We start from the raw sequence: 19,233 nt of genomic DNA, 5'->3' as shown, positions 1-19,233 counted from the left end.
GAGAAGATCGGAGATACATGTTTGATGCGATGAGAGTTACATCCATAGACATCCAACTAATCATAGCAACACTGAATCATTAGTCATTTCAACAGTTGGGGGGTTAAGAGGCTGAATTAAGGTCACATTCATAAGTCATTTGCAAGGGCATTTTTTGTTTGTTTTATCGCATTGCATGCAATTTACTTTATTATTTTTTTTTTAACAAGGTCAATTTATCCTTGATAAAGCTGTGAGACAATGCTCACCACATTTTTTTTGGCATCAAGTGACTTGTTACTAAAGATTACACTACACATGGCAGCTTGAAAACAAAAACATCTGTCGAAGGACATTTCAATTTGAAGGAGGACTATTATAGGCAGTTGAAGGACTGTAACTATGAAACGAGGTGACTGCATCCAGACTGTATGTTTGTCTTCCTGCAATTTGCAAAGATTGATGTTCTAATGGATACTGTATGTCAAATCTCCATTGTAACAACAATCTTTGGGAAGTTCTTTACAAAGCAGCATAATTAAGATGGAAGTTAATCAGTAACAGCACAAAATAATAGACTGTACAACATGGGGGAAAAAATCGTTCTTGGCAGCAAACCCTTGCCTTGTGGTAGGAAAATGGCTATTCACTCGATAAAGCCAGAACATACCATGTTCTGAAATTAAACAGCATATTCAAAACAAAAAATTTTTGCCATCTAAAGGTCATTTTTAGAAGTGCAAAATGCAGCATAACTAAGCTACTTGCAATACTTTCAAAAAGTATCCATTACCAACACCCATTCAACCTGCGTAACAAACCGCACCTTTGTTTTCTAGACAGTAAGCAATGATGTGTTTGTGTGTACATACAATTTTGGTCAATTTACTGAGTTTAGCACGTTTCTACCCGCTTTGCTTTTGCACCTTTAAAAATGACTCCCAACGTGTGATTTAACACAGGTTACAACGAAAAAAAGGACAAAATCTGCTCTGACACTTGGAACTTGAACTCGAAAGATGCTACATGTTAGCCTGGTCTTGCCAATGCCTCCTGCTTTTTTCATTCGTACAGATTCGTAGACAAATTGAGACACGATTAGAGGTGGCAGGGGGCAAGCCATTTCTAATTTGAAATGCACCTCTCTAATTTTATCCAATTGCTAAGATTTTGTCCTGACATTAAAAATGATTACTACTGGGAGGGCGGAACTATGTTGAAGTTTGAAATGCAATCCCCAATCTCCTCGCCCCTCCCTGTATTTTAACCAGGTTAAGTTAAGAGGTAAATCATCTAATAGAAGAGCCTGGAGTCCTCGTTTTCCCCAGACGTAATATGGAGGAAAATATGTTTGGACTGGAGTGCTTTTGTTTGGCAAGGCCAGGCTAGCCATGCGCATGAAGGGAAATATCAGATAGTCCTTTTTTCAGAAGCCATTTTTCCCGCAGGTGCATCACATGGGAACATTTGTGCCAAAACTCTCATCTGGTCCTGTGTGTGTGTGTGTGTGTGCGTGTGTCTTGACTGTGTACCAAGTAGCCAACTAAAACATATACTCTAAAAACAATATCTTGATTGTGAACTTGTCTGAGGGCAGCTTAACTGACATTTGCAATGCTTACAAATAGTCTGGTGAAAAAAAACAATACAGAGAAACGAGGAGAACGCTTGGATCAGTTAGAAATGAATAAGATGAGTAAAACCCATGACACCTACACAGAATGATAGTCTTCGAACCTTTAGCTGCCTAAAGCAATGCCTCATTCTTGAATAACAACAACAATAATAAAAAAGGTCTTTTACACTACCGAAACCAAAAGGCCTGAAAGTGCTTTTTCAACAACAACAACAACAACAACAAAAAAGAGATCATCTTTGGGCATCTCCCTAACACATCCTCGGTAACAAACACAAGCGTCAGCATAGGAGTGCCTTGTGTTGGGCCGTCTGCACATTGGGGTCAGCCCTATGCTCCCATCGCCCTATGCTCCCACAGCCCAATGGTCCCACAGCTTATTCCTGCTGTGCCGTGTTCCCACATTTTTAAAGAAATTATTCAAATATAGGCCCTATGTTCCACAACTCCATGTTCCCACATTTCCGAGTAAACTTAGAGAACGTGCCTCTCTCCCCGCCAAGGAATATAAGGCCTAAATTTGAATTTGAAAATTCTTAGAAATGTGGGAACATGGAGCAGCAAAAATATCCTGTGGGACCATTGGGCTGTGGGACCAATGGGCTTAAAAAATGATGTGTCTTAAATTCTTAGTGATGTGGGACCAATGGGCTGTGGGAACATAGACAAACTCCACTGCACGTCACCTCTGAGAGAGTCACCACCAGAGCTGTAGGTCACCATAGAAACCATATCAGCAGGTTCGTCTACTCTGCAGAACCAATACAGGGTTGTGTTTCTCGACAGCGTAGTTGTTAGCCGGTTAGCAACTTGGGTCGGAAAATTGCATTGCAACCAACAAAGTAGCTAATGTAGTTAGCAACTATGGTTTCGAGAAATGCACCCCAGGATTGTTATTATCTGGTTAAAAACTACAGAAAAAACAATAACAAACGAACAAACAAACAGACACACCGAGCAGCCGCCATTGCAGGCCCTTTGAGGACAAAAATGCTGCTTTTCTCCACGGCTCGATTTTCAAAAGAGCAGGAGAACTATCTGGCACATTCGCAAGAAACCACTTGACAGGAACAAAATAAAAGAAAGGACGACAAAATAAAATGTAAAAAGAGAAGTGGAGAAAGAGGAATGGAAGAGGGAAGAGGAAAGTGAGGCAGGGAGGGAGTGTGAAGTTTGCGTAGAGTAGCTTAGATGAGGGAGATGCGTATAGGAATGTTAGGAGACTCAGTCCTCTGAGGAGAATGGTGGCCGACTAGGTGCTCCACCACTGTGTGTTTGGACATGTGCTTCATAAGGTAGGTCTCCTGTAGGGGGTGGGGGGGAGGGGGGGAAGGGGGGAGAGAGAACAACAGCACCGTGGTTAGGGGGTATACTAAGTACAGTAGTAAACCAGGTTGAGCTAACCTTGAGGTAGAGGTAAATCATCCAACTAAATGATCCTGCAGGTATATCTATTTGCAGGTTTACTACTTCCTGTAGGTTAACCAAGCCTGGATTATCACTTAACCATGTTTTTAGTGTTACCCCCTGGAACTTAAGCTATACAAAATAGAGAAAGAGAGGAAATTGCAGTCATTTTCACAAATTACAGAGTGACCGTAACAAACATATTGTAACTATAATGTGCATCTCAAATACATTACATTACAACATACAGTGCATTCCAGTGCAGCTATAATGGACAACTCTGAGTTTGTTGGGAGCCTTGCCCCTGACCAATGAAAAGCCATTACAATACACTAATGCCACCTAGTGGACAACAAAATTACACACCCAAACGACAAACAAACACAGACTACTGTCAAAATGACAGATTACTAAGTAATCTTGGTCGTAAAATGTGGTGCCTCACATGATTTAAGGGCAGGCCCTGGCAACAAGAGAGGAAACACAGGCCCTGCCGTGGCTACCGGTAGGGCACTAGAGTCCTATGCCGCGTCCCGGGTCATTTGCAGATCCCTCCCCGGATCTCCCCATTCATTCCCTGTCCATCCTTCACTGTCCTGTACTGAACAAAGGCAAAAACCCCCCTCAAAAAAACACATACACCAATTGGTAGGTTACTCACTGAGGTGTAAGCTCGGCCACACATGCTGCAGCAGTAGGCCTTAGCGTTCTTGATGGCGTGAGCGGAGAGGTGTATCTGTAGGGAGGCCGAGTCGGAGTAGGCTCGGTAGCAGTTTGGACATTTGTACGGCTTGTCTTTGTTGTGTTGCCTCTGGTGGGACTGGAACAACATCACACAAGTAGAATTCATTTATGAATATTAATTACAGTAATGATTTAACACTTCATTTAAAGGTTCTCGTTTGCCACTAATACATGCCCAACTGTCTGCACAAGTGACTTATAAGACATATTTTAAGCAAAATCAATAATTTGTTTAGGTTGTTTTCTTGTTCACTGTCAAGAAGGCTGTTATTATTGATACAATTGCAATAAGAACGTAGTAGGCCCTAATACAGGCATGTAGTAGTGGCTAACGGTGAACCTAATTCTAAAGTGTAACCATATTCACTCACAGATTTTCAGTGCTCATCAGAGGGGTTTAATAATGATTCTTCGCATCTCATGAATTGCAATTTGCCATTCGAAATAAATAGGCCTACATAGTACGTAAATATCAATGTCTCATTAGATATATAATTCATGAAATCCCATCATGGCTTCCATAAGGAGGACGCAGTTGTGGCTCTTGCTGTGTGTTTTTTTCTGTCAAATTATATAATTTTGGAGTATCTTTTTGCATGCATGCTCGCACTCGCACATGCAGGCACACACACGCACACGCAGGTGCAATATGACGTACGTAAGTCTCATACTTCACCTTTGGCCCACTAGACTTAGTGAAATGATTTCACCTAAAGCAGAACTGACAGATCAAAACCACACAAGCCTGTCTGTGGTAACACAGCACAGACTCTCTACGATGGATGGGCCTGAGAGCGGTGTGTGAAGATTAGAGGAGTGCTTCCTCTTCAGCAAGGCTGACACTGGCAGCATGCTACACTTCCCTATCAACAGCATTTCACTGCTCAGTAAGCACACATTTCAAGATTCAAGAATTCCTTTATTACATGTAAGTATAGGTGTAAAATAGAGTACAATTCTTTGTGTTTTGTCTCCTCAAAAGATAATAGATAGGAAAGATGAAGAGCGAAAAACAAGGCTGCCATTTTCAGTGCACACATATTACCACCATACAGTCACAATTAAGTACAAGCTATCCGACAAATGTCCTTCAGTAAGTACAGTTGCAGCCATTGGGAAGGTTATTAAGCTCTACAATAAAGCAGTATATTAAGAACATAAAATGGGAGCAGAAACATAAAATAAGTTTTGGGTAGGGCGTGCACATTCAAGTCTCTTGTTGCAGGTGCCAGACAAAGGTGTCAGGCAGTTCAAGAAGGTAGGTCTGCACACTGCAGAATATGCTCCTAAAAATAAACTTTATTAAATTAAAACAGCAACGTTTCGATCACCCTGGATCTTCGCCTTTATTCCACAATGTGCCGACCCACCTTCTTGAACTAGCAGAAACATAAAAGGCATTGTGTGGCATAGTGGCGTCAGTGGTGAGTCATTCTCCATGCCTCTGCTAAGAGAAGCAAAGGTAAATCTAGAGTATCTGAGAAAGCACTGTTGAACAGGTATCCATTTAGAGCAGTGTTTCTAAACCGGGGCTTTACAGACCTCTAGGGAGCATTAGGGAGGCGTTAAAAAACTATGCCTTGGGGGTGTTAAAAAAGGACGCTTATTTTATTATTTAATACTATGTGGGTGGGGGGACCTTATGATGAGGTCAAGGGTGCGGTGGGAGGCGTGAGATGAGGCCAATTGGGGCAACTGCTCAAAAATGTTTGAGAAGTCCACTGACTTACAGTATGACCGTAATGAATCACTACTAAAATAGTGTGCAAGAACTAAAGGACTTCTTTGCACCGATGAGTGTTTGGGACTACGAATGATAACGAACGCACACATCTGTGACATCCTCTCCCCTAAGCACCCAATTCTCTCCATCATTACCACAATCACTGCCAACACATAGTATTGCTAACCACATGGCCCAGATTACGTAGTATATAGACACAAATTAACCAGCAACAACAGAAATGAAACAGAAATGACACACATGGCAAGGACCTACTGTATATCAACGACCTTCATCAAGGACTACTAGCAACCTCAAAGCAGCATGTATAAATATGAAAGTAACAACCGTACGTAACCAGCATGTCTACATACGCAAGTGACTGGTACAGTAACACATACACCAACTAGATCCCTGCAGTTTCCCCGACTGCCAAAGGTGCACATACCGTACCTGAAACATCAGGTAATTAAGTGGGCTTGCCCCAGCAAGTACCACTTACTGCAATCTCTAAGTCCTGTTTATTATTACTTATTATCTTCCGAAATGTCAAAATGTTACTCCTCCTCTTTTCTTTGAGAATGTAGTCTAGTTCATCTTGACCTTTCGAGTTCTCCAAAATGTAATCAGTTCATGTGCTGTACCTACATATTATAGTGTGACCCAACACACAAAATTCGGTGCACATCCATATACCCATTCAACAGTTACAGTGCCCTCCATAATTATTGGCACCCCTGGTTGAGATGTGTTTTTTAGCTTCCAATTATTTTATTTTTTTTCTAAATAATATGGGATCTTAATGGAAAAAAAGAGAAAAATCCAACCTTCAATACAAGTGCATTTATTCAGTGGGGAAAAAATCCCACATAAAGAAATAATTATTTGAAATCAAATAATGTGTGTCACAATTATTAGCACCCCTGGTGTTAATATTTTGTACAACCCCCTTTTGCCAACAAAACAGCACCTAATCTTCTCCTATAATGTTTCACAAGATGGGAAAAGACAGAAAGAGGGATCTTCAGCCATTCCTCTTTGCAGAATCTCTCTAAATCATCCAGAGACCTGGGTCCTCTCCTCTGTACTCTCCTCTTCAGCTCACCCCACAGGTTCTCAATGGGGTTGAGGTCAGGGGACTGAGATGGCCATGGGAGGAGCTTGATTTTGTGTCTGGTGAACCATTTCTGTGTAGATTTGGCCATATGTTTAGGGTCATTGTCTTGCTGAAAGACCCAGTGACGACCCAGCTTCAGCTTTCGGGCAGAGGGCAACAGATTTTGATTTAAAATGTCCTGGTATTTCAAAGCATTCATGATGCCATGCACCCTAACAAGGTTCCCAGGGCCTTTGGAAGCGAAACAGCCCCACAGCATCACTGACCCACCCCCATACTTCACAGTGGGTATGAGGTGCTTTTCAGCATACGCATCTTTCGTGGTACGCCAGACCCACTTAGAGTGTTTGTTGCCAAAAAGCTCAATCTTGGTCTCATCTGACCAAAGCACACGGTCCCAGTTGAAGCCCCAATACCGCTTGGCGAAGTCCAGACGCTTGCGTTTATGATTGTGAGTGAGGAAAGGTTTTCTCCGTGCATGCCTCCCAAACAGCTTGTTGGCGTGTAGACAGCGCCTGATGGTTGATTTGGAGACTTTGTGACCCCAGGATGCTACCATTTGTTGTAATTCTGTAACAGTGAGCTTTGGAGATCTTTTGATTTCTCTTACCATCCTCCTCACTGTGCGTGGTGGCAAAATAAACTTGGGTCCTCGTCCAGGCTTGTTTACCACTGTTCCAGTTGTTTTGAACTTCTTAATTATTCCTCTCACAGTGGATATGGGCAGCTGCAGTTGAGTGGCAATCTTCTTGTAGCCTCTGCCTGACCTGTGAAGGTCGACGCACATCTGCCTCACTTGTATGCTGTGTTCCTTTGTCTTTCCCATGTTTAAGAGTGGATAAGAGAAATGGCCTCGGTGTCACGTCATATTTATACCCCAGGGAAACAGGAAGTGATGAATTACTAATCAAATGTTCCTACATACTCTGGTAAACTTTGTAAACTACTGTAGAAATGACAGAAATGCTTCAATTATATTTATTTCCTGGGAATTGTTAAGGGTGCCAATAATTGTGGAACAGGTGATTTAATGAAAAATAATTATTTTTCAGTCAGGGATTTTTTTATTTTCTTACAATTCATTTGAGTTGAAGGCTACATTTTCCTACAATTTTCAGTGTGACAGTATTCTTCTGCAATAAACACTGAATTTATTTTAAGGCTTTTAACACATCTCAACCAGGGGTGCCAATAATTATGGAGGGCACTGTATGGCTCAAACAGAAAGTCTGTTTCCAGTCATTGTTCTCGGTGGGGTGAGGTGCGACCACGATACATGATCACCAGTGTTGAGAGTTACAAAAGAAATTAATTAGTGTAATGCATAACTTTTTGCTGTAACACAGTAATGTAAGGCATTACAGGGCAAAAATCTGTAATATTTACCTAGCTACATTGCTAAGTAACTTAAGTTACAATGCATTGTACCATGACCTGGATTTTAATGGTGTTCACGGTGGTGGGTCAGAAAGAAACTATTCCTGAACCGGGTAGTTTTTAGTCTGCATGCTGCCAAAACACCTGGACGGGAGGTGAAAAAGTCATGACTCATTTGCTTGATTTACACTGCAAATCGCCAGATCCGTATTTAGGCCTACAGTTAATTTGGTGAAAGAAACTAAAGTAATGCAAAACTAGTGTGTAGTGTAATGCCTTACATTTGAAATTTAGTAACATTGTAATGTAAGGGATTATTTTGAAAAGCCTTTAAAATAGTAATCAGTAATGTACTATAGTTTTTGAGTAACTTGCCCAACACTGATGATCACACAGTGGCAGGTGAGATCACACATACTGATAGAGTGTCTCTGTGGTCACGCCGTCCTGTGAGTCAGGATGCACCTGCGTCATATGCGGCATGTTTCTCAAGTAGTGACATTGGGCTGAATCACAGACATCTTTCTAAGAAGAAGCAAGCTCTTTGCGTAGTGTTCCTGCACCATTTATTTCCCTGAGCAGAAGCAAATAAGGCTTATGTTTCATTCCAAGCGTCATGTTTGGTTAGACATCCACTTTTTTTTTCACTTTCACACGATCACACTAATCACACAAAACTGGACAGCAGTTACTTATAACATAACACTGTGCCAGATTTTGCGATGTTATTTGTGCCATTCAATGTGAAAGAAATACATCTACTTTCTACTATATTTTACTGCATTTACTTTTTTCCTTGTTGATGAGCATGGTAAAAAAAGCTCAGATCTTACCTGAAGATTAGAAAGCTGAGTAAAGGCTTTTTCACAACCAGGATGTGCACACTTGTAGGGTCTGTCACCAGTGTGAATTCTGGAAAAACAGAAATAGCTTGTCAGGAGCACAGACAATGAACATCATACGCAATGCCATTAAAGCATTTTTTTTTTTTTTACAATAAAATATTTCATGCCAAGAGAAGTTACTACCGTGAGCAGTGTTAAGTTTCCACTTTCACACACACACACACACACACACACACACACACACACACACACACACACACACACACACACACACACACACACACACACACACACACACACACACACACACACACACACACACACACACACACACACACACACACACTGCAGTACTGACATACTGGGTACCCACCTGGTGTGTTGCTGCAGGTGTGAGAGCTGGCGGAAGGAGTTTTCGCAGTAGGAGCAGTGGTAAGGCTTGATCCCTAAGTGGATGCGCAGGTGCTGTGCCAGGTAGGAGGCGTTGGCGAAGGACTTGGAGCAGTGCGGACACTTGTGGGGCTTGGCCTCCGTGTGGGACTTGGAGTGGATCTGCATCTCCGACTTGGTGCAAAACGTGAGGGGACACACTTTACACCTGAGGGAGGGAGCAAGAGAGAGAGAGAGAGAGAGAGAGAGATTCAAATAACACAGCATGAGATGGTAAGTTCCTTGTGCAGTGCACGCAAACACATATGAAGATTTATTTGCAAAATGGTGTATCTACCATTTCAGACTTTAGCATTTCATTATTGAAAATGACTGTTCAGAAGTTCATGTGTGAATTCTTGACATTCCAATATTTTGAGAACATACTTTTTCGACCTAGCCTACAGAGATGTGGACTTGTGACTTGTGACTCGGACTGACTTGTGACTTGAATCACAAATGACTCGACTTGAGACTTGACTTGCCAATATTAGGAGTGACTTGTGACTTGACTCGACTTGTACGCTATTGACTTGAGACTTGACTCGACTTGACAGTTTTAGCTTGCAATGACTTGCAATTGTGCTCCAAGTCAATGAATATATGTATTTTTTTGCATTTTGTGTGTGAAAAAAATGCATGAAAGAAAGAAAAAAAAAAAGATTTACCTTCAACCATAGTCAAAAACCATGCAAAAAAAATATACGATCAATTGTGGGTTGCATGGTCACCCAAACAAACATGAAAGCTTGTCTGCAGTCGTGCTGTAATGGTTAGGGAGTTGGGCTGAAGATTACAGAGTTGCAGGTTTGAATCCCACCCTTAAACCCACCTCTCCCTACATCTCCATCCATGACTTAAGTGCCCTTGAGCAAGGCACCTAACCCCACATTGCTCCAAGGACTGTCACCAATATGTGCGTTGGATAAAAGATAAAAGTAATTTAATGAATAATTATAAACGGTGGTAAAACCATGGTTAGTTTTCAGAGTAAAACCATGGTTCAATTTATAGTTAAATCTAGTAAAAACCAAAAACCAATGCCGAACCATGCTTAAAAAACTGATATCATAGTATACCATGGTCGGTTTTCGGGACATGACTGGCGAAGGGGGACATGCAAGGCAGTGTGGAGAGGTAATGAATTTATGATGACCAAAGGTAATTGTCAATATTGCACATAGAATACAAGGTGACTTGTTAATGACTTGGAAAAAATAAGACTTGGACTTTGACTTGACTTGGCTTTGGCACGACTTGGACTTGGACTTGACTTGGTCAAATGCGTCGTAACTTGTGACTTGACTCGGACTTGATTGGAAGGACTTGAGACTTACTTGCGACTTGCAAATTAGTGACTTGGTCCCATCTCTGCTAGCCTATATCAAATGCATTTTTCAATGCAATACAATGGAATGCCCAATACAAAAATGTCAATTTCCCAACATTCTACAAAATGGAGATAAACCGTTTTGCAAATAAACTCTTCATATCCACCTTATTACCATGCCAACTAACCCCACCCATTTCAAAGTGTTGGGAGTCGAACCGGCAACCTTTGAGCTACAAGTCTGATGCCCTTACCGCTTACCCATGACTAGTAATGGCACCACCCGTGTAACTGTGGATAATAAGGTGGATAGATAGAAAAGGAGGTGAATGATGGATGATAGGTTGACTTGAGCTGTTTAGTTTGGTTGCTAAGGGTGTTTCCCCATCCACACAGAAATGGGGATGAGGGAGAAAGAGAAGGGGACATTTTGTGGGCTTTTGCTTAGACTGTGCACTCCTAGTGACGCAACACCTTCTGCGTTGCTTCTAGTGAGGCCAGGAGTAATACAAATATCGTTAAGCTCCGGAGAAAGGAACTCCACCCACTTTGTCGGGAAGCAATCAACTTTGAGCAGCTCCAACGGCCCTGACGTTCTATTGGGACTAAGAAAATGTTCGGCACAGCCTTTCTGGCCTCGACCAGTAGCAAACTAAGGAAGGCGGGTCAACCATGCCGCTTGGGAAACGTTAATTGTTGTGCTCTAGGTCAGACCTCAGGCTACGAGTAGCTCTTAAAATAAGTTTAAAATTAAAATCAAAGACTTCTGAGGCCATTTCGATTCTGCATTTCCCCACCTGTACGTTTTTCCCTCTTTGGCAGTGATGGTAATGCCGGACTGGTCGGTGCCTGCCGCCAGGATGGGGTAAGGCACCACGAGGAGCGGCCCCGAGGTGTTCTCAGCTTTGATCTTCTTGCGGCCGCGCGGCGTCTTGGGCGGCGGGCACAGCATGCCTGCAAGGGTCCCGCCCTTGATGTGGTCCATGCCCGGCCCGCTGGCCAATCCCGAGATGAGGTTGAGGCTGGGGGCTCCGCCCAGCCGGTTCTGATTGCTGGAGGTCGGCGTGGTTGGGGTGATGGCTTCTGAGGTGTTGTGGGCTGTGTCTGTGCGAGACGACGGCGCTAGACCTGCAAGTCAAGCAAAAGATAAATTGTTGTTGTTGTTGTTATTAATAATATTGATAATACATCAGCACTTTTTATGACACTCAAAGGACGCTTTGCATGTGAAAAACGTGTAGTAGACAGTACAAGCACACAGTGAATTACCGCTAAAATGCATCTCCTTCCACATTGGTGACTTAACACAATGAGTAATCATTAACTGAATTCAATAACCAAGGTCTGGACTAACTTAACTAGAGTCACTAGACAAAGTCTGCTCGTCTTGAAATTTCACACGCAGACGTGTTATAACAATGAATAGCTTATTTCAGCTTATTTCAGGCTTTGTTGGAACCAGTGTGCAGAGGCCCTAATGGTGATGTTTTCCCCACCGACAAGAGCAAGACATTGTGGTGCAATGTCAGTACAAACTGAAAAACTGACAGCTGTAATCATGGACTGAAAGAGATATCCCATTTCCAAGAGAAGCTGCTGCCATTAGCTTTCGTACCTGAGCGCTGGTTGTGTCTGTTGACTTGGTCGAGAGATGCACGCATGTGCCAGTCTTCCCATAATCCTTTTGCTTTGACTGCTGCTTTATCATCCATATTCAAGTCTGCATTGGAGAAGAAGAATAGTGTTTGATAAGTGACAACCAGACAATTCAGTTCAATTAATTATGGCGTCTATGAATAGATGTGAGTATACAGTATGTGAGTATATGTATATGGATGTCTGAGGATGTTTTTTGTGTCTATGTGTGAAAATGGTGTCTATATGTATTGGATTGAGATGTGTGCTACAAAGATCGAACTGATGGAACTGAACAGTCTGATGTGAAAACAAATATGGGACAATGGGACAATAAAGAATCTAATCTAATCTAAACCACCTGATCCTAATCACCACACCCGCAGATCGATGAGCTAATTAGTGGAATCACCTTTTTTAGGAACAACGACAGGAGGAATATACAGTATGGCAGGACTTGCTAACGTGCAGCTCTATGCAGAATGGCCTCCTTTACACTAGACCAGGGGTTCCCAACCTTTTGCAACTTGGGGCCCACTCGAAATTGTCAGAAATGTTCGGGGCCCACCTCTGACCCAATTACGAATAAACCTCAAATAAATCAACAGCAACACACACCAAAATGTGATTATAATTTTTAGAAAATTATTTCAAAGCTCACTTGGAATACCTTCAGGGCCCACCAGCACTAGACATTTAATTCAGAACGAACTCAATTTAATTCTGAATTTAACTTAATTCCGCTTTGTAAACATCATGTAAAAACTTCACAATGCCAGTGCATTGTCTGAACTATTTAATGCTGAATTATTCATTCGGTATTTAAAACATTATGTAGTAAACGTGGTCAATGGCATACTAGTAGCAGTGAGCGCCGACGGTGCCTTTATTATTTGACAGGACAGTGGAGGAGAGACAGGAAATGAGTGGAGAGAGAGAGAGAGAGAGAGAGAGAGAGACGGGGAAGGATCGGCAAATGACCCAGGCCGGGATCGAACCCGGGTCACCGCCGGTGTAGTAGTAACCCAGTGCCCTACCGTTAGGCCACGACATGGCCAGCAGTGAGCGGTGAGGGCAGTCCATCACCATACCTGGCACGGTGCTGGAGGCGGGCCGGGCGTGCAGGGCGATGTCGGGCTGCGCCGAAGCCACGGAGGAGGAAGAGGAGGAGGAGGAGGAGGAGGAGGGGTTGTGGGGCTGCAGGCCCGGCACCTGTGGCAGCTTGGGGATGGACATCACGGGGTGCTGTCCCCCGGCCTCGCCCAGCGGCGGCGAGGCCACCAGCAGCGTCTGCTGAGAGGGAACAGTGGTGGGTGGCAAGTGCGAAGGCCTGATCTTTTCGGCCATCAGCTGCTCTTTGATTTTGTTGATCAGAACCAGGTTATCCAGCTGAAAGAGTCGTTAAGTCATTAAGGGGTTTGGTGCTCAACTATACACTGTAAAATATTGCAAGCTAGGTAAACGTAAAAAAAAACCCTTTGCCTTACGTTTGTAAGTCAACTCAAGTCGAGACTTAACTCAACTCGAGGCTTTCTCAAGTTGAGTTAACTTACAACCTTCAGGCAGCTGGGCAACTTACTTTTTTACGTTTAACTTCCTGCAATGTTTTATAGTGTACAGACAGTAGGTATATATAATGTATAGAGGCACAGCAACACATGGTAGATCACTGCTGTGCCTACCACAGTAGTTGAATGTGCCGGACTATCGTATATGCAATGGCATGTTTGATGCTCGGTGGCAGACAGTGGGTGTACATACAGAGACACAACACACAATGGTACACTAACAACAATAATTGAATGTGAGCGGACTGTATGTGATGGCATGAACATGTTACGTGCTTGGTCAATCAGAAAGGTAGCCTCTTACTTCAGATGGTCTGCTCAACGGGCCTATTCACTCTTTGCTGAAAACACTCAACTACATCACACAGTAACAACATTGCTATGACAATGCAAAGAGTCTTAGGTAACCGATTAAGACTAGGTCATTACCATTTTGGTGACAATAAGATTATAATAGAGGCTCTGCACTAAGGGGTCAAGTATACGTATAGAGACATGACATGACATGGCACAGTATTAACACCAGTGCTTGACATGGGCAACAGCCAAATGTGGGTACAACAAAGTATGCACTGCAAAATACGCACTGCAGTAGTTCAGTGTGAGCGTACTGTATGCAATGGCATATTAGTGTTTGGTGTTAAACTACAGACAGCAGGTGTACATATTGACAACACCACATTGTACACTAGTAACACTGAAGTAGCTACTCCAATAGTTGAATGTGAGTGGACAGTACGTGATGTAAATGACAAGACATGGTACATTAGTAACAGCATGGTAGTTAAATGTAAGCAGACTGTATGCCATGGCAATGCATGGAGATGTTTGGTGCTAAGCGGCTGGACAGTAGGTATAAGCATAGACAACACAACATGATAGACTGGTAACAATACAATACAGTCATTGAATGTGAGCGTACATTGCCATGAAAATGTTTGGTGCTCAGTCATGCGGACTGTATAATAGGTATACATATTGGACACGGCATGACATGGTAGGGTTGCACTAGTAACACCAGCGTCTGACATGGGCACTGGTCAAATGTGGGTACAAGCTACAAAGTACACACTACAGCAGTTGAGTGTGAATGCACTGTATGCGATGACAGACAGCGGGTATGGTAGGAATGGCATCCTCTCTCTATTCTTTTGAAGACCACTATACAGTGAAATTAAATGCATCTGGGATATTACCCCTAACTTTGCACATGCACATTTTTCTTCTTTTCATTGAGCCATCACACACTCTGGCAGCGGTCAAGACTATAGTGGTCATTTGGTCTCTTTCACACTGTGTGTGTGTGTGTGTGTGTGTGTGTGTGTGTGTGTGTGTGTGTGTGTGTGTGTGTGTGTGTGTGTGTGTGTGTGTGTGTGTGTGTGTGTGTGTTGTATGCATTATATGCATTGTATGCACAATGATGTTTAACGATGCGTCTATTACTAGTCTAGAACAATCTGTTACGCTTCATTGAACAGCTGGCAAACAGACTGGCAGTAAGTATGTTAGAACCTCTCAATCACAGTCAATATAAATATGATGTACATACATAGAGCCACGCCTTGTTTATATGTGTTTCTTATATTTATAATAATACATGGGTTTTATATAGCACTTTTCTGTGTACTCAAAGATGCTTGTATATACGCACAATATGTAGCATAGGACTAGGCTATATGAACACTTTTTGAGTTACAATATATGTAATATATGCAATATATGCAACAACATATAGCCTACCTTGCAATATGTGGTGTTGTTTGTAATGACAATAACACATGGGTTTTTATATAGCACTTTTCTGTGCACTCAAGGATTTTTGTAATTTAAAATATATAGCATAGTCAATTTGAGGTTTGCTGATGGACAAAGGTGAAACCACTTGAGATGTTGCTACCAGGATATGTAACTATGGAGAAGATGAGAAGGATGGTACACACTGAAGCATGGAAGACCTATAGTTGCATTGTCACTTAAAGGTGCCATGTGTAGGAACCATGTGTAGGATGGTGCTGCAAGCTGCAAGCTTGTGTATAAAGCTTTCCAATAAGCATTGATTTGATTCTACATTTGCATCTGTCTTGCAAACATGTGTACAAAATGTATAAATTAGGGCTGGGACATTAATGCATTAATTTCGATTAATTAATCACACAAAAGATAACGCGATTTAAACAATTAACTCATTTTAATCGCACTATAATATAGCTATAATAGTTCTGTATTAGACCAGTGGATGGCAATATTATGCCTGATGGATAACAGCCTGCTGAAACTGAGAAGAGTTCTCTCTTCTTTTAAAAATAAACAATATTTTTAGATTAAGCTTATTCATTGTCATTATTCAAAATCCATGTGAAAAAAAAAAAAAACGTTTTACTGTTCTCAAGTCAGATATTTAAATGCAATTAAAATGTGATTAATTCGATGAATTAATTTCAAAGCCTATAGATTAATTCGATTAAAATTTTTATTCGAGTCCCAGCCCTAGTATAAATACATTTTGTATGTACACTTTGTATCAACCTCATTAGGTACAGTTGAATAACTGAACTGTGTGAGAGCATGTAGTGTTGTAATACGTCAGTTATTTCAGTAAGTGTACTTCTGCTTGTACCTACTCCTTCAACTCCACCTCTTCTGCTCATCCACATCAGTGCTCTCTCTCTTCATTCTCACCACTCAGTAATGATCAGGTCATGGATCTTGTGTCAAAATCTAAATCCACCTCTAGCAAACTGGACCCCATGCCCACGGCCCTGGTAAAGGCGTGTCTGCCCACACTTTGCCCTACCATGACTGACATTATTAACATCTCTGTCACATCTGGTCACACCCTTCTCTGGTGAGGGTTTAGTCGTCCTCCAGACGGCCGCCCAATAACGAACGTACTTGAGCGCAGTTGGGCATTGAGGTTCAAAACCAAAAATGAATTACTAATTAATTAATGTTGACTGATATAACCAGGTTAGTTCCATACATCTTGCCAAATAACTCTGTCGCCTTTACCCCTATGTTAGTAGAACTACCTACTGTACAGCACCTTTAAGGACTTTGCAAAAGACAGACAAGGTGAGATGAGATGATCATCAACAATGGCATAATATGTGACAAAAGACATGGATCTCTCACCTGACCCGGCATAGAAGGCGGCGGAGGCCAGAAATAGGGATTATTAAACCGGGGCTCAGCCATCCTGTCAAAATAAGCAGGGACAGAGGGGTGTTAGGAAAAGACATTACATTACATTACATTGCACTTAGTTAGCTGACGCTTTCATTTTTATCCAAAGCGACTATTATTACTATATAAGCGCCTATATAACTATTATTTTTCAGGGTATTGGTTACAGTCCCTGGAGCAATGTGGGGTTAGGTGCCTTGCTCAAGGGCACTTCAGGCATAGATGGAGATGTAGGGAGAGGTCAGGGGGGATTTGAACCAGCAACCCCTAGATCGAAAGACCAACTCTCTAACCACTAGGCCACGGCTGCCTATGGGGCAGCCTACATTACATTGCATTTGGCAGACGCTTTATAACCAAAGTGAACTTGCTGTGTTTATTGCCTATTCTATCATTTTATTTCTGACAACCATCCCAAAATCTAGCCCTCTGAAAAGGCCTATGCTTCATTTTTTTAGAACTTCTTTTTATTTTTGTTGATCATATGCTGCCTTATATTACATCAAATTTACATCAAAATCACAGCATAAACAAAACAAGTTTATGTTGGCTATAAGTGTGAGAATGTTAAACCATATAGGCCTACAACAGAAAGAAATTTTTAAAAGGGAAATGGTGGTCAGACATTCTTAAGCAGTGTTTGTCAAACTGCTGCACAGCTACAACGCAGTCTGGTCTTCACCAGACTAACATTAGAAGTGAGACCAGACCACAGCCAAATTTAGCCACTTTGCACATTCCTTCATAAAGACAACCAACAATTGTCCGTGCCAAAGAGCTGCTGCACTAGAGAGTTTGGGAAGACATGGGCAAGCCCAGCAAACGCCTGCAATCACAGCATTGGACAAACGTATTTGTTTCTCAATCTACCTCAGAAATATGACTATCTACACAGCTCATCAAAAGATCTAAAACATTTGCTGAGTGCTTGGGGGAAGTTGCAAAACGCTTCACAGCTGTACAGTGGGCCTGGCACCTTTCGTGTTACATTGTTGAAATAGCTGCCTTCAGCGTCGCGTCAGTGAAATGTACAGTATATAGCCGTGATAGAAAATAGGCTACGAGCTTTAACTTCATCTGTAACGAAACATGACATTATCTGCATTAGTCAAAATAACAAGGGATTTTCGCTGAGCGCGTTCTTGCCACCGTGACTGTAGCCTACCCAAAAATGAAGTGCATTTTCCCCTTTCAAACCAGACCTTATTAGCTTACACGGGGCTTCCTACATTGAACGACATGTTTTTTTTACTAAATATAATATTCATTCAGAATCCTGATAACACCCCGCGGGGAATTGCAATCATCGTGCAATTCTTGTGCCCAACATGTTCTCGCCAGTTTTTATCAAAAAATCAGACAAAAGAAAAACAAAAATGGCAGCCTGTCTTATAAGGAAGGACGCCATATTCTGCAGATCCAAAATTTAAAGCCCATTCATATGTAACAAAGACTAATTTGACATGCATAAATATATGTGTCATGCACAGCGTCTAATGAAATTGACCATGTTGTTGTTTAACCAAGCAACGATTGTTTACTGAATAGCGCGTTTGAATTGCCCGGCTCCTACTTGAAAAAAATGACACTTCCTACAACAATCATGCCTTGCAAAACTGCACGCTCGCTGATAAGGCGCATTTGGCCACGCTATTATGTATCATCAGCCAAAACCGGCCTAGTCGCAACATTCGTTTAGACCGCACGACAGGACAATTGATTTCTCAAACGCTCTCACGGTGCGTTCTAAAAAAAAATCGCCGAACAATCCCTTGCAACTTTGTAACGACAGAAATGGGCGTCTTGTGCCCTGGATAACCTACTTGGGGAAAAACATAACGTTACATTTAATGCGTCTTGTATAGCCTATAGAAATTGGGATGTCAATCACAGACCTGGTATCGCGACTGCTGATTTATTTCCTTCAGCTTTATTACAGCAAAACCTTGATATTCTGTCTCGGAGTTCAGAACTTCCGGGTCGCCTGCTGTTCACTTCTGGGTGTTGCAGCGCCGAAACGAGCCTGTAGCCTATTCTGTAAAGTGGCCACACATCGCTGTAGTGTATTGTGTTCTGCACGGCGCTGTTTAGGAGGTCTATTTCAACGAGAGAAAGTGGTAAATGCGGGCTATTTCGAGTCAATGGAAAAGTGTGCCCTTGTGCCAAAATATCAAAGGTGTGGTCTAAATACGGTCTAACATCAGGTGTTGCTTTCAATGGCCGTTTGTGGAATACGCATCACAGCCTATTTCATAGGAAA

The 19,233-nt window shown here is 42.1% G+C and overlaps 1 protein-coding gene across 2 annotated transcripts; it reads right to left on the bottom strand.

Moving 5' to 3' along the window:
• Window positions 1–1,065: 1,065 nt before the first annotated feature.
• Window positions 1,066–19,153, bottom strand: znf362b (zinc finger protein 362b). Of its 2 annotated transcripts, none has more exons than XM_063208471.1 (9): window positions 18,869–19,153; window positions 16,923–16,986; window positions 13,260–13,611; window positions 12,203–12,307; window positions 11,385–11,715; window positions 9,202–9,426; window positions 8,817–8,895; window positions 3,684–3,842; window positions 1,066–2,919 (listed from the first exon to the last, which is right to left on the bottom strand). In XM_063208471.1, exons 2-9 carry the CDS (start codon window positions 16,983–16,985, stop codon window positions 2,803–2,805), a joined length of 1,431 nt encoding a protein of 476 aa, XP_063064541.1. In that variant the 5' UTR covers window position 16,986; window positions 18,869–19,153; the 3' UTR covers window positions 1,066–2,802. The 2 variants fall into 2 exon arrangements, with proteins under 2 accessions (XP_063064541.1, XP_063064542.1); XM_063208472.1 differs by having other exon boundaries at window positions 13,314–13,611.
• Between the last annotated feature and the right edge of the window lie 80 nt (window positions 19,154–19,233).

This window comes from Engraulis encrasicolus, chromosome 10 (genome assembly GCF_034702125.1).
Source record: "Engraulis encrasicolus isolate BLACKSEA-1 chromosome 10, IST_EnEncr_1.0, whole genome shotgun sequence".
Classification (NCBI taxonomy): Eukaryota; Metazoa; Chordata; class Actinopteri; order Clupeiformes; family Engraulidae; genus Engraulis; species Engraulis encrasicolus.
This window is presented reverse-complemented; position numbering and strand designations above follow the sequence as displayed.